The sequence below is a fragment of the Antechinus flavipes genome, chromosome 3 (genome assembly GCF_016432865.1).
Source record: "Antechinus flavipes isolate AdamAnt ecotype Samford, QLD, Australia chromosome 3, AdamAnt_v2, whole genome shotgun sequence".
NCBI lineage: Eukaryota > Metazoa > Chordata > Mammalia > Dasyuromorphia > Dasyuridae > Antechinus > Antechinus flavipes.
In genome coordinates, this window is record NC_067400.1 from 247,256,444 (window position 1) to 247,271,505 (window position 15,062).

General features: G+C 36.4%; 1 protein-coding gene across 1 annotated transcript in view; it reads right to left on the reverse strand.

The window, feature by feature from the left end:
• Positions 1-1,983, reverse strand: part of CHAF1B (chromatin assembly factor 1 subunit B) — a 37,788-nt gene extending 35,805 nt beyond the window's left edge. The window contains exons 1-2 of the mRNA XM_051984837.1: positions 1,853-1,983; positions 1,134-1,297 (exon numbers count right to left, since the gene is read on the reverse strand). Of these exons, the coding sequence (XP_051840797.1) occupies positions 1,134-1,259 (126 nt within the window). The 5' untranslated portion in view covers positions 1,260-1,297; positions 1,853-1,983. The remainder of the gene's footprint in view (positions 1-1,133; positions 1,298-1,852) is intronic.
• Positions 1,984-15,062: the final 13,079 nt, after the last annotated feature.

The window sequence follows — 15,062 nt, forward strand, 5'->3', positions numbered from 1 at the left end:
AAGAGGACCTGATTTCAGATACTTAATACTAGCTGTTTGACTGTGGTCAAGTAAGTTAACCTCAATTACCTTGCCAAAAAAAAAATGTTATTTTCCTTGGTCCTCAAAACACAATTGTGAGGTAGTCAGCATCATTGGCCTCATAATGAAATTGGAGTTCAGAATAATTAACTGAGCCAGGGAATAAACTAGATTCTAATTCTAAATAGTCACATAAAAATAATAATTGACAGTGTGAGGCAAAGACAAGAAGTCCTACATTCAAAGTCTCACCTATGATATTTAATGTCTGTGAGACCCTGGGCAAGTATTTACCTCTCATTGCTCTCAGGTGTCTAAGACTAGTTACCTAGCAGGTAAATAATTTGAGGGAAAGGCCTCTACAACTAATATAATCACAGTTCCAAACCAAAAAAGAAAACAGGTTGGCATCATTTCACCTGTTTCTTACAATCTTATGAGGGAGATCTCATAATTTATATTAACACCATTGTACAGATGAAATCAGAGAAGGGAAAATGCATGTATATAGCATCTACTAAGAATCAGGCACTGGTTCAAAGCTTTTTTTTTTTTTTTTTTTTTTTAATCTGATTCGATGAGATAAGGGAACTAAGCATCAGAGAAGTCAAATGACTGGTCCACAGCTCCCACTCAGCCTGCCCACCGCTCTCTCGCCTCAATACACCCAGTGTCAAGAGACTTAATTTGTTAGGGCTTTCTGATTTCAAGCCCAACACTCTATTCACCTTAATTAACTATTTACTTTTTCCTTAAAATAACTTCGTTTCCTAATAAACCAAATCTGAAAATTTTAAAAATAATTTACTAAATAAACTACTGCTAGAGTACGAGTGAAAAAATAAAAAAGTAACCCTTTTCTTTCAATCTCTGTTGGAAAAGATCTCACAGACGGACCCTTTCATTTTGCAGAAAAACAATATGGGACTAGATCCAGACTCTCCTGACTTCCCAGTCAATGTTCTTTCCACAGATCAAGAACGGTTCCCCAATCTGAAACTTGCATTTTTTTTTTTTTTACCAACATTAGCTTTAAGAGAGGAGTTTAGTTAAAAGTGGAGTCCGTAGTTTGCTCCTTTCTTTTTATTTTTTTCTGCAAACATTGGACTCACCCGTACGGCTGTGTCTACTCCTGAAGAAGCCAACCTATGAATTTTCCCATCAGTTCCATGCTGGAAGTCCAAGCTGTACACTGGTTCTTTGTTGTGCCAGGCTATTTCACAAGTAATGACCTTCATTCTCCTTTTCTAGGAGCGAGTTTTTGTTTTTTTTTTTCCTAATGACAGAGAACATCAAGACGCAAAGTTACTCGCTCAGGTTTCTGGAGAAGGCGCGGCCGACTCCACTGTCATCCTGTCCCAGAGCAGAGACGCACACACCGGGCAATCCCAGGGCTCCCACACTTCCAACCCTCACACTAGGACCACGAGAGGTACTGCCCAGACCCAACCGCTCACCCTCCTCCATCCCGACTACTCCGGTGGGATTGGAGAGGGCGGAGACCGGAAGAGGGACGAAAGGCCCCAATCCAGGGCGCGGAGTAGCGAGCGAGGGAAGAGAAAAGAGAATGGGGGAAATTGCGATTTCTTTCCGGGAATCTGGGGTCTGGAGGAGGGAGCCTCAGGCATTAGGAAACATTGATCCCGCAAATGAATGGCAACAGCGGCTATCTCCCGAGAAGCCATCTAATCAGGTGCCAGCAGTCCGTTCTCTGCACCCCGCAGGTCATGAAGACCCTCCTCCCGCCAAGTCCCCGAAAACAGTCCTCTCAGATACGGGGACCCTTCCCATTCCCGAATCCACACCCCGCCCGTATTTTGGCCAAACAAACCTCAGATCTTCTTTTTCCAGGTCTCAGCCTTGCCTCCAGGGGAACTGGGAAGAAGAAAGGCTCTCAGGTTCCGCGGACGCAAGACGCAAAACTTCTTGACTGCCGCCGCCGGCGGCGGGATTCCCGCGCTCGCGCTCTGACACCGCCCTCTTCGCTCGGTGAGTGGCGGGAGCGGAGGGACGGGTCCAGGGAAGGGGCGGGTCCAGGGAAGGGGCGAGGCGGACCTCGCACCGCCCCCGCGACCCCTCCATCTCACACAGACCCGCCAGCCGACGTAGTCGTTTTATACTCTCGGGGTGTTTCCTAGCGTCCTTCGCCCCAAAGGTAAAGATTTAAGCCCGGTGCAAAGAGCTGTATAGGTAGTGCAGTTGGGTACTTTGAGGAAATTGAAACCTGAAATTTGTTACTTTTTTCAGCATCATCACAGTGCAAATTAATGTGGTCCCTAGGAAAAAGCACTGAGTTAAGTGACTCATGGGAAGCAAGCAAACTTCTCATCTATGAAAAAGCGCTTCCAGTTGTTAAACTTATCTTCCAGGCATAATAGTCAGAGTACCTAACTGCTCATCGTGAATCTTTTTCTCCTATTACGCACTCCACCTATTGTCCCCATAGGATGAAAGCACAAATGGTGGGAAGAAAAATTTGGGAGATGGCAAAATGTGCAAACCGCCCTAAAGGGAAGTGTGCTCAGTTTGTGGGATTGTTTAGAGGCCAGTTTAGCCGGAACGTATAGTGAGTAAAATCCACAATGACCCTTTGGCGTAGAAGGGAAAGGCTTCCAGTGTCCCCGGCTGCTGAAGATTTCCCCAACATGGGTGGCACAGTCTGCCCTGTTTTCACCATTCTGACAAATTGAGGGGATTGACGGGAGAAAAACAAAATGGCCGCAACTGGAAATTGCCCAGGTGAGATCATTGTTAACTATCCCTTTGTTTTTTGTTGTTATTTTGCTGAGGCAATTGGGGTTAAGTGACTTGCCTAGGGTCACATAGCTAGGAAGTGTCTGAGACCTGATTTGAACTCTGATCCTCCTGAATTCAGGGCTGTTACTCTATCTACTGCGCCACCTAGCTGCCTTACCCTCCACCACCCCCATCCCCTAGCCCCCTCCCCCCCCTTTCAGTTCTTATATTTAGCAAATGGATGTCTCCAGAATGAATGATTTTTGTAATAATTTGAGTTTCTTCATTAGGGAAAATGCAAAAAAAAAAATCTATTAAAAACAAAACAAAAAATCTTCGGTGTCCCAAATGAGATTTATTAAAGTTCAGGACCCAGGAAGGCTGTACATGGGAAGTTTTATATGCTTAAATAGTTTTAGATAAATTGAAGTGGTGGCATGTTAGCTTAAAAGCTGAATTCCCAGATTCCCTCTTTTGATTTATTAAGGATGCTCCTTGATGGGGATCAGAGGGTGGAGGGTAGAGCCTGGAGAAGGAAAAATGAGGCAGGAAGGAAAGAGCAAAGAGGAGGTTCCTTGCTTCCCTAGGAAGCATATGATACTAACTGCTTCAAGATTTGTACTTGGAAATTTCTAAGCATTGTGCTGATTGATTAGCCTTTCCCCAAAAAGTGTGAATTCAAGGTGCTATATAAAAATTTTAATCCAAGTAGAATCTATCATTCTGTTAATTAGATCTCAGCCGTTTTTCAAAGGGGAAAATGTAAGCAGTGATAGAAGGGATTAGAACTAAACAAATTTCTCTGCTTTTGCCAAAATGGCAGCCTTTGTTTGGATTCCTAAGAAAACCTCTGTCCAGATAATCATAAGTTAAAAACAAAGAACAAAGGTGCCAGAGTTTTATTCATGGCTTGAATTTCTGATAATGCAATTCTCCTATGTAGGTCCATCTTTAAATCCTATAGCACAGAGTAGAAGTATTAAACAGATCCTTCTGTTCAATACTCCCCATATACGAGTGTCCTGTAGACAGATCTCTTAGCTAGAACACTCAAAGAGTAACTGTGAATTCCATTCAGTTCAATAAAAATTTATTAAATACCTATTGTATTCAAGGCACTGTTAAGAGTTGCAAATCCCAAAGAAAAAACAATCTCTGTTTTATTCTTTTGTGGGGAAACATTTATACAAACATAACCCATAGAGTACTGGAAATATGTTGTATTGAAGTCAGGATCTTTAGATATTCGCTCAGCTCATTTCTACCTGGTTGACCTAGAAACAAAGAAAGAACCCTATCTGGACTATGGTTTCTACATGAGATAAATGAGATAGAATGAAAGATTCCTTAGCCCCTTCCAGCTCTAAATATGTGTTCCCTTGACCTCAGGGATTATGGCAAAGTATGTCTGAAAAAAAAATTGCTTCTACAGTTTATCTGACTAATAGTCATCCAGGTTTTGCTTGTTTCATCTAAGGCAAAACATTTCATTTTTGGATAATTCAGATCATTGCATAATCAATAAACATTTATTTAGCACCGCTCCACCTTGTTAGAGATACAAAGACAAAAATAAAAACATCTGCCCTCAAAAAACCCAACATTTTGTAGGGGGAGGCAATATGTTCATATTGAACATACAATACATATGAATACAATATGAACATACAACAATGTTCATATGAACATACAATAATGAGTAGTTTTATATAAGGTAGACACTAGTAACTGAGGGCAAAGGGAATCAGAAAACGTTTCATGTAAGATATGGAAACTTCTCTTCTCCAACTCCTTCCTCAAATTAAGAATTTCAATATATTAACATTTTTTCAAATATCCCATGTAAGAAATGGAATAAAAACCACGTGGTATATGAGGGGTGTGGGATTAGGGATACTCAAAACCTCTATTAGTGACCAAAAAAGACAGCAATGTAACAATGGTAAAATTTTATTTATATTAAATTGTTACTATAAAAAGTCTTCAATAAATAGTGGTGATATCCCGGGGCTATTAGGGAGTAGACAAGGGTATTGTGTGATGTGGACCAGTCTTTTCCCCACCCTGCCCTTCCCTCCCCCAACAAAAACACACCTCAATATGTCACTTTTATCTTGACAAAAATCTGAAACTGGAAGTGGGCAGTCACTGAAGTCCCAACATGAATAATAACACCCCTTATGATACATACTTCAAAAGGCTAGTTCGAGGAAGTGCTGTCTTCTCCAGAGGTGTGTCTGGGCCAGAGAAGCCACAGGAGCAATCATTTGTTGGGTGTATTCTTTAGCACTCTGCAGGCCCCAACTCTCAACCATCACCATTAGTTATATGACCCCTTCCCAACCAGTAGCTCTCACTCAGTCCTGGAAGATGACCTTGGCAGCACTTGATCCCAGTTGGAGCCACTGTATCTCCACTTCCTCCTTCCCACCCTCCTCCTCTGTCGAATTCACTTCCACCTCCATGAGCATCCAACATTGCAGTTCTCTTCTGCACCATGACAAAATCATACATAAGCAAAGGTGAATTTGCATTATGATAAATTATTAAGATTTTTAAAGGTATTAGAACTTCACATTTTAAAAACTATTAAAGAAGAGCATATATTTCAAGAGTGAGCTAAGTTTGTACAATAGAAGAAAAATGGGAGATGAATGCTATATATGCCAGTTTGGCAAATTTATCCATATTTATCAATCAAAATTCTGCTGTCTTCCAAGACAATCTTTTCTTCCATAAGTAGTTCAGCGTCTGAATAACTCTCTCTTCTCCAACTCCTTCCTCATATTAAGAATTTCAATATATTAACATTGTTTCAAATATCCTAAATTTCCAATTCTTCAACTTTAGTAATTTCCTTCACCAAACTCAGTTATACATAGGTAGTCATTTTTTTGGTTATTATTATGCATTTCAGTTGTGTCCAACTTTTTGTGGTTGTATTTGGGGTTATCTTTCTTCTCCACTCAGGAAATGGAAGTAAACAGAGGTAAGTGTCACATAGCTTAAGCCCAATATTCTTATCTAATATATTAAGTAGATGATCATAGGCAGTCATATTTTGATCCAAATCTACCAACCCTTTTCTCAGTCTTCATTCTTCTTGACAATACATATTGGAGACTCTGACAAGCAGTACTGCCTAGATAATCTCTTTCCAGGTTTTAGCTACACTTCTGCTTTTCTTATCTCTCTGACCATTCCTTTTTGTCTTTTCCTGGATTTCCTTCCAAATCATACCTGCTAAACAAAGATTCCCCCAATTCTCTGTTTTAGGCTCTTTTCTTTCCATATACTATTTAAATTAATTTTTCCTATTATCAAAAAAAGTACCTCTCTCTCACAAATAAAAAATTTCCACATTGGTTATTCCTACTCTCCCTTCTTACTCCCCCACTCAGTCTCATTCCACATTCCTATCAAGAGATGGAGAGCATGTTTTATTTTAGGTTTTTTAGAATCACGCTGATTATACTAATCAGAATTTCTAACTTTGAAAGATTTACATAAGTTACATTCTTATACAGCCTTAGTTTATTTTACTTAGGATTAATCATTCCCTTAATTTACTTTTCCTCTTACTCACTTTTGTTTCCCAGGTGAGTGAAATGTACTTCTGTATCTTAACACTATGGGTATGTATATATATGTACGTGTGTGTGTATAAAGTTCTCTCTTCCAACGAATTCAGTGAGCCAATATTATAATTTGGTTATTTAAATTTCTCTCTAGCCTCTTATTCTTACAGCACAAGCTCTCATTCCCTTCACTCCCTTTTTTTTTTTTTAACTTTTTTTTAAAATTCTATGTTTAAAATTCTCTTTCTTTGCAGTCCCTTCCCCACCTAGAGCGAAGATATAATCAATACATCAATGATACATGACTTATTTTTTTAATAGGTTATTTTATGGTATACTTGTGTTCAAATGAATTTTTTTTTTTTTTTTGGCTGAGGCAATTGGGGTTAAATGACTTGCCCAGGGACACACAGCTGGGAAGTATCGTGTCTGAGGCCAGATTTGAACTCAAGTCCTCCTGACTTCAGGGCCAGTGCTCTATCCACTGGAACATCTAGCTGTCCCATGAAATTTTATATAACATTGTAATTGAAATTCTTTTCAAGATATTGAAAATTGCATGTGCTTGAATTACTCTATTTGTTATGATTATCTTTTTTTAATTTAAAAGCTCTAAATGTTCTCTCTTAGAGCAGGTTTTCCCTTTTCTTATTAATGTGAATATCTTTACAAGTAAATTTGTTTTAGAAATGAGAATCTACCCTTTGCTTTCATTTAATTTTTAAATAATTTTTACCCAAATAGTTTTAAAGAAAATGAGACTATGCAACTTTTAATTTGCCATTTGAACACATTCAAAGAACAGTTTTGCAAATATAGAATATTTTTGTTCATATAACATTTTAAGGACTTCATAAAGATTACACTTAGTATTACTTCAACTAGTCCCCTTAATTATTGATATTCTTTGGTATACAATAGTTACAAAGCATTCAATAATCATTATTTATGGATAGTAGTTCAGAGAATCAATTAAATATTAAAAAGTATAACATCTGCATAGGAAGGCTGAGTCTAAGAATATTGGATATGCAAAGTTCAGTCAAATATTGATTGTAGAAATAGGTGCATTTAGCATGAAGAAGTTATGAGGGACATAATAAGTCTTTAAATTTTGGAAAGATTGTGACATGGAATATAGTTGGACTTGTTCTACTTAACACCAGGCAGAACTAGGGGGCAATCAATGGAAATTGCACAGCGATGGATACAAATTTTATTTGAAGGAAAAATTTATAACAATTAGAGTTATCTCAATGAGGAATGTTCTGTTTCATGAGATGTAATATATTCTTTCCCTAAAGATCTTTGAACAAAGTTTGGAAAACCAGATATATTATTGAAAGGACTCTTATTCAGATATAAGTCTAGATAGCTTTTGATATCTGCTCCATCTCTAAGATTCTGAAAAGTTTTGTATTTGGACTCAAGTTTTAGAATGAAGTTTAATAGGATTATTCAGAATATTATTATTAGTTAAAGGAGAAATCAAGATTAGAAGGTTTTCAAGGTGCTTCTGCCAAGGATTCAAAATGTCTAAAATTGTTAATATTTGATGCCTAAGTGTATTTTATTTTATTTTTTACAAATGGGATAGAGTTGTGGCAAGTCAGGTAATCAGTAATTCTTTAAATTTTCTCTTTAATTTTTTCCAGTTCATTTTTTGCTGTGAAATAATTTTCTTTTTTTTTTTTTTAATCACTTGACCTTTTTTATTTTTTAATTTTTTTTTGGCTTCTCCAGGAATTCTTAGCTTCTTCTTTGGTCCATTTTTCAGGGAATTTGTGGCTTTGGGTAGGTTTTTAATGTTTTGTGCCATGCTATTAGTTCCTTTTCTATTTCCTTCATAGCTCATTCTTTTCCCAATGTTTTTCCTTTAGATTCTTAAACTTAATAATACAAAATTCTTGCTTCATCTCTTCCATAAATTCTAGGTGAACTTGTATCTAAGTTGTTTTAGTTTGATGTTTTGCTTGTCAGTGTATTGGAGTCATCTCTTCTGTTTATGTCCTGAGCATCTTTCTCATCATAATAACTTTTTATGGCTGAATTCTTATTTTGTTTTTCATTCTTCCAGCATACTAACTTAAGATTTTTTTTATTAAGGCAGGCTCTGTGTACTTCTACAGTAAATATCTAGGCTGGACCTGCAACTATTTTCTCAGATATATTATTCCAGGATCTCAAGAAAAGCTCAGGGTAGAGACCCACAAGTCTTCATTATTACCAGTGGGGTTATGATACAGTTGATTTTTATCCCCTGCTCAGAGCTCAGCAAGTTTGTGACTTGGGCTAGGATCTGAGCACAAGACCTGTGGGCTTGCTCCATTTGGAGTTTGAGTAAATTGCTGCCAGGTGGAAAACTCTGTTGATTCAGTAATTATATGCTTCTTTTTGGTCTGAAATTTCCTTCTTAGTGATTCATCTACAGGATTAAGATGGGCTAGAAACTAGAAGAACATCTACTGGTCATCCTGCCATCTGGAGGAGTGGGTAGGGGGAAGGAGGGGAAAAATTGGAACAAGAGGTTTGGCAATTGTCAATTCTGTAAAGTTACCCATACATATAACCTGTAAATAAAAGGCTATTAAAATTAAAAAAAAAAAAAAAAAAAAAAGGAAGAAAAAAAGAAACTAGAAGATGATCTAATCCACATTTAGTTGGTGCCTACTTTTGACCTTACTCTTTGCTCATTACACATCCTAAGGACCCAAGACTACTCCTCACTCTATGTCATTCATTCCTCCACTAAGATCCCCTCTTCAGTCTGTACATAATTTATTACTTAGAACTGGGTTCAGAGTAAATAGAGCTACTAAATGGCACCAATTCTTGTACCCTAGGCTGCCGGCCTCTCCCTCCCTCCCCCACCTCTCCCCATGATGGATCTCAGATATGATCTTGTTCTGGTGCATTGCCTATTCCTGTGTTGGAATGCTTTGCCCGCCTGGCCAGAATCCATCTTTAGTATCCACACACCCGTCACCCTATGCAACCTTGGGATAACTTTTCTTTCGTTCTTTCTTTCTTTTTTTTAAAGTTTTCAAATCAGGAATTTCAGTATGGTCAATTTTCTAAATCAGGATGAACCATCTGGGAATGGAAGGTAGCTTGCTCTATTTCTTGCTACTCTGCCATCTTGACTCCTCCATACAATTTCCTCTGATGATTTCATCAGCTTCTGAATAATGAATCATCAAATCTACATGTTTCTCATCCATTTATCTAACCCTTAATCTCCCTTACCTGACCTCTACTCTCATTTTCAGTTATCTATTGGAAATCTTGTAGGCATTTTAAACTCAGCATGTCCAAAACTTTTCCCCTTAACTTCCTAATCCTCATCAAAGATATTTCTATATTCTCAAGTCATGCAAGAGAGTAACTTAGATATGTATCATCCTCAATTCCTACTTTGAACTCATTTTCCATGATCCAATCAGTCACCCCATCCTACCATTTCTACTTTGTGAATATCTCTGATATCTGCTCCCTTCTCTGATACCACCAACACTATCCAACTATAGAAATGAAATAACTTGTTGGTAGGGCCCTTTGTCCTAAGACTTTCCTAATTAAAAATCCTTCAGACTTTGGTCCATTCTTTTATATTACTTTATCAAGAGAAGTATAAAAAGGTAAAAGAAAAAAAAAACTCTTGAACTATTTCTGTTATGGATATACATTGAGAATATATGTATAATCTGATTTTACTGTTATAATATTGTGACAAAAAAAAGGGGGCGGAAAGTGAAGATAAAATGAGGGAAATTACATCTCAGAAAGAGGCAAAGAAAACATTACAATTGAGGGAAAGAAGGGATGGTGAAGAATATTGTTTGAATCTTAATCTCATCAGATTTTTCCCAAAGAAAGAATATTAGATATATTTGGTTTCATTGAGAAACATCTCTCATCTTATAGGAAGTGGGAGGGGAAAGGGAAAAGGGAAGAGGTAGGCCAAATAGAAAGGAAAAGAGAAGGGAAAAGGTTAATAAGATGGCAGGACATAGAGAATTAGTAGTTCTAACTGTAAATATGAATGGAGTGAACTCTCCCATAAAAAGCAAGCAGATAGCAGATTGTATTAAAAGCCAAAATCCTATATGTTGTTTACAAGAACACATTTAAATCACAGTGATACATACAGAGTAAAGGTAAAAGGCTGGAGAAGACTCTATTATACTTCAGGTGAAGTAAAAAAAAACAGGGGAGCTATCCTCATCTCAGATCAAGTGAAAGCAAAGATTGATCTGATTAAAAGAGATAAAGAAGGAAACTACATCTTGCTAAAGGGTACTGTACATAATGAAGCAATATCAATATTAAACATACATGCACCAAGTGGTGTAGCATCCAAATTCCTAAAGAAGTTAAGAGAGTTGCAAAAAGAAATAGACAGCAAAACTATAACAGTGGGAGATCTCAACCTTACTCTTTCAGAACTAGATAATTCAAATCACAAAATAAATAAGAAAGAAGTTAAAAGAGGTAAATAGAATACTAGGAAAAACTAGATATGATAGATCTTTGGAGAAAATTGAATGGAGTTCATTTTCTTCTTGGCAGTTCATGGAACCTATACAAAAATAGACCATATTTAGGACATAAAGACCTCAAAATCAAATGCAGAAAGGCAGAAATAGTAAGTGCATTTTTTTTTTCAGATCACAATGAAATAAAAATTACATTCAATAAAGGGCCAGGGAAAAATAGACCAAAAAGAAATTGGAAACTAAATAATCTCATCCTAAAGAATGAATGTGTAAAACAGCAAATCATAGGCACAATCACTAATTTTATCCAAGAGAATGACAACAAAGAGATAAGCATACCAAAATTTGTGGGATGTAGCCAAAACAATAAAAAGGGAAAATTTTATATTTCTAGAGGCTTACTTGCATAAAATAGAGAAAGAAGATCAATAAATTGGGCTTGCAGCTAAAAAAAGCTAGAAAAAGAACAAATTAAAATCCTCTAATCAAATATCAAACTAAAAATTAAAGGAGTGACCAATAAAGTTGAAACTAAAAAACTATTGAATTAATAAATAAAACTAAGAGTTGTTTTTATTAAAAAAATAAAAATAAAAAAAAATAAAAAAACCATTAGTTGATTAGGAGGAAAATCAAATTGATAGTCTCAAAAATGAAAAGGGAGAACTATCCACTAATGAAGACGAAACTAGAGCAATTATCAGGAGTTACTTTGCCCAACTTTATGCCACTAAATTTGAAAACCTAAGTGAAATGGAGGAATACCTACAAAATTATAGATTACCCAGATTAACAGAAGAGGATATAAATTACTTAAATAATCCCATTTTAAAAAAAGAAATAGAACAAGTTATTATCTGCTCCCCAAGAAAAAATCTCCAGGACCAGATGGATTTACATGTGAATTCTACGAAACACTAAAGAACAATTGACTCCAATACTATATAATCTATTTGAAAAAATAGGGAATGAAGGACTCCTACCAAATTCCTTTTATGACACAGACATGGTACTGATATCTAAACCAGGTAGGATGAAAACAGAAAGAAAATTATAGACCAATCTCCCTAATGAATATTGATGTAAAAATATTAAACAAAATAGTAGCAAAGAGATTACAGATAATCATCCCCAGGATAATATACCATGACCAAGTAGGAGTTATACTAGGAATGTAGGGCTGGTTCAATATTAGGAAAACTATTAGCATAATTGACTATATCTATAACCAAATTAACAAAAACTATATGATTATCTCAATAGATGTATAAAATCCAACACCCATTCTTATTAAAAACACTAGAGAGTATAGGGAATAAATGGACTTTTCCTTAAAATAGTAGCATCTATTTAAAAAGATCAGCAAGCATCATATATGTAATATGTAATCATATGTAATAGGGATAAATTAGAATCATTCCCAATCAGATCAGGGCTGAAACAAGGTTGCTCACTAACACCATTGTTATTCAATATTAGATTAGAAATGCTAGCCTTGGCAATAAGAGAAGAAAAAGAGATTAAAGTAATTAGAGTAGGTTAGGAGAAAACCAAATTATTACTCCTTACAGATAATATGATAGTGTATATACTTAGAGAACCCCCCAGAATCAACTAAAAAGCTATTAGAAATAACCCACAATTTCAGCAAAGTTGCAGGATACAAAATAAATCCACATAAATCATCAGCATTCTTATATATTACTAACAAAATCCAAAAGCAAGAGATACAAAGAGAAATTCCATTTAAAATAACTGTTGATAATATAAAATATTTTGTAATGATCGCATATTTAAAATCAGCCAGAGTCAGGAACTCAGGTTAAGGGAAAAATCTTCAGTCTTTATTCAAGTGAAGAGGTAAAAAAAGATTGCGATAGCAATATGGGCAGCTGCGACAAGAAGCCAGCTAGCAGAGCAAGTGAGTGCTGAGCTCTCCTCCCCTTCCTTTTTCACTCCCCTGCCTCCACCCACCAGAATCGTCATTTCCTATACAACACATCAGGACTTGCACAAAGAGTAGGCGGGGGCCATTCTCTCTCCAAGCTTATATATTAATAAAGTATGGTCCAATTACTATTTAGCCTCATGTGCTTGGGACCTCAGTGCATCAACTCAAGCCTCAGCCCATTACATCATTTGGGAATTTATCTGCGAAGGGAAAGTCAGGAACTGTATGAGCAAAATTACAAAACACTCTCCACACCAATAAAGTCAGATCTAAGCAACTGGAAAAATATAAAGTGTTCATGGGTAGGTCAAGCAAATATAATAAAGATGACAATACTCCCTAAACTAATCATTTAGTGCTATACCAATTAAACTCCCAAGAAACTATTTTACTTACTTAGAAAAAATAACAAAATTCATCTGGAAGAACAAAAGGTCAAGAATTTCAATGGAATTAATGAAGAGAAAAGCAAAGGAAGGTGGCCTAGCTGTACCAGATCTAAAACTATATTATAAAGCAGCAGTCATCAAAACCATTTGGTAATGGCTAAGAAATAGACTAGTTGATCAATAGACTAGCTTAAGTTCACAGAACAAAATAGCCAATAACTATAACAATCTAGTATTTGACAAACCCAAAGGCCCCACCTTTTGTGATAAGAATTCACTATTTGACAAAAACTGCTGGGAAAATTGGAAACTAGTATGGCAGAAAGTAGGCACAGACCCACACCTAACACCGTATACCAAGATAAGGTTGAAATGGGTTCATGATCTAGATATAAAGAATGATACTATAAACAAATTAGAAGAACATAGGATAGTTTACCTCTCAGATTTGTGAAGGAGGCAGGAATTTGTGACCAAAGAAGAACTAGAGATTATTATTGATCATAAAATAGATAATTTTGATTATATTAAGTTAAAAAAATTTTCTACAAACAAAACTTCAGAAGGGAAGCAATAAACTGGGGAAACATTTTTACATCTAAAGGATCTGATAAAGGCTTCATTTCTAAAATATATAGAGAATTGACTCAAATTTATAATAGTTCAAGCCATTCTCCAATTGATAAATAATCAAAGGATATGAACAAACAATATTCAGATGAAGAAATTGAAACTATTTGTGGCCATATGAAAGTGTGTTCCAAATCACTATTGATCAGAGAAATGTAAATTAAGACAATTCTGAGATATCACTACACACCTGTCATATTGGCTAAGATGACAGGAAGAGAAAATGCTGAAGTTGGAGGGGATGTCAGAAAACTGGGAGACTAAATACAGTGTTGGAACTGTGAATGGATCCAACCATTCTGGAGAACAGTTTGGAACTATGCTCAAAAAGTTATCAAACTGTGCATACCCTTTGATCCAGCAGTGTTACTACTGGGCTTATATCCTAAAGAGATATTAAAGAAGGGAAAGGGATCTGTATGTGCAAAAATGTTTGTAGCAGCCCTTTTTGTAGTGGCAAGAAACTGGATACTGAGTGGATGCCATCAACTGGAGAATGGCTGAATAACCTGTGGTATATGAACATTAGGGAATATTATTGTTCTGTAAGAAATGACCAACAGTATGATTTCAGAAAGGCTTGGAGAGACTTACATGAATTGATGCAAAGTGAAATGAGCTGAACCAGGAGATCATTATATACTTCAATAAAAATACTATATGATGATCAATTCTGACATATGTGACTCTCTTTTACATTGAGATGATTCAAACCAGTTCCATTTGTGCAGTGATGAAGAGAACCATGGAAACAGGGTGGAACGCAGCATAGCATTCTCATTCTCTCTGTTATTTGCTTGCATTTTGTTTTTGGGGTTTTTTCCCCCTCAGTTTTTCTTTTTTTTCCTTCTTCATGTGATTTTTCTTGTGCAACCAGATAACTGTATAAATATGTATACACATATTGGATCTAACATGTATTTTACATATTTAACATGTATTGGACTACCTGCCAGATGGGGGAGGATGTGTGGTGAAGGGGAAAATTTGCAACAAAAGGATATTGCAAGAGTCAGTGTTGGAAAAATTACACAAGCATATGCTCTGTAAATAAAAAGCTTTAATAAGAAATACACATATACATACACACACACACACACACACACACACACACACACACGTGCCGCGCGCATGTGCAAGCAGCTAGATGGCATAGTGATAAAGCACCAGCCCTGAAGTCAGGAGGACCTGAGTTCAAATCTGATAACAATACCTCCCAGCTGTGTGACCCTGGGCACTTAACCCCAATTGCCTCAGCAGG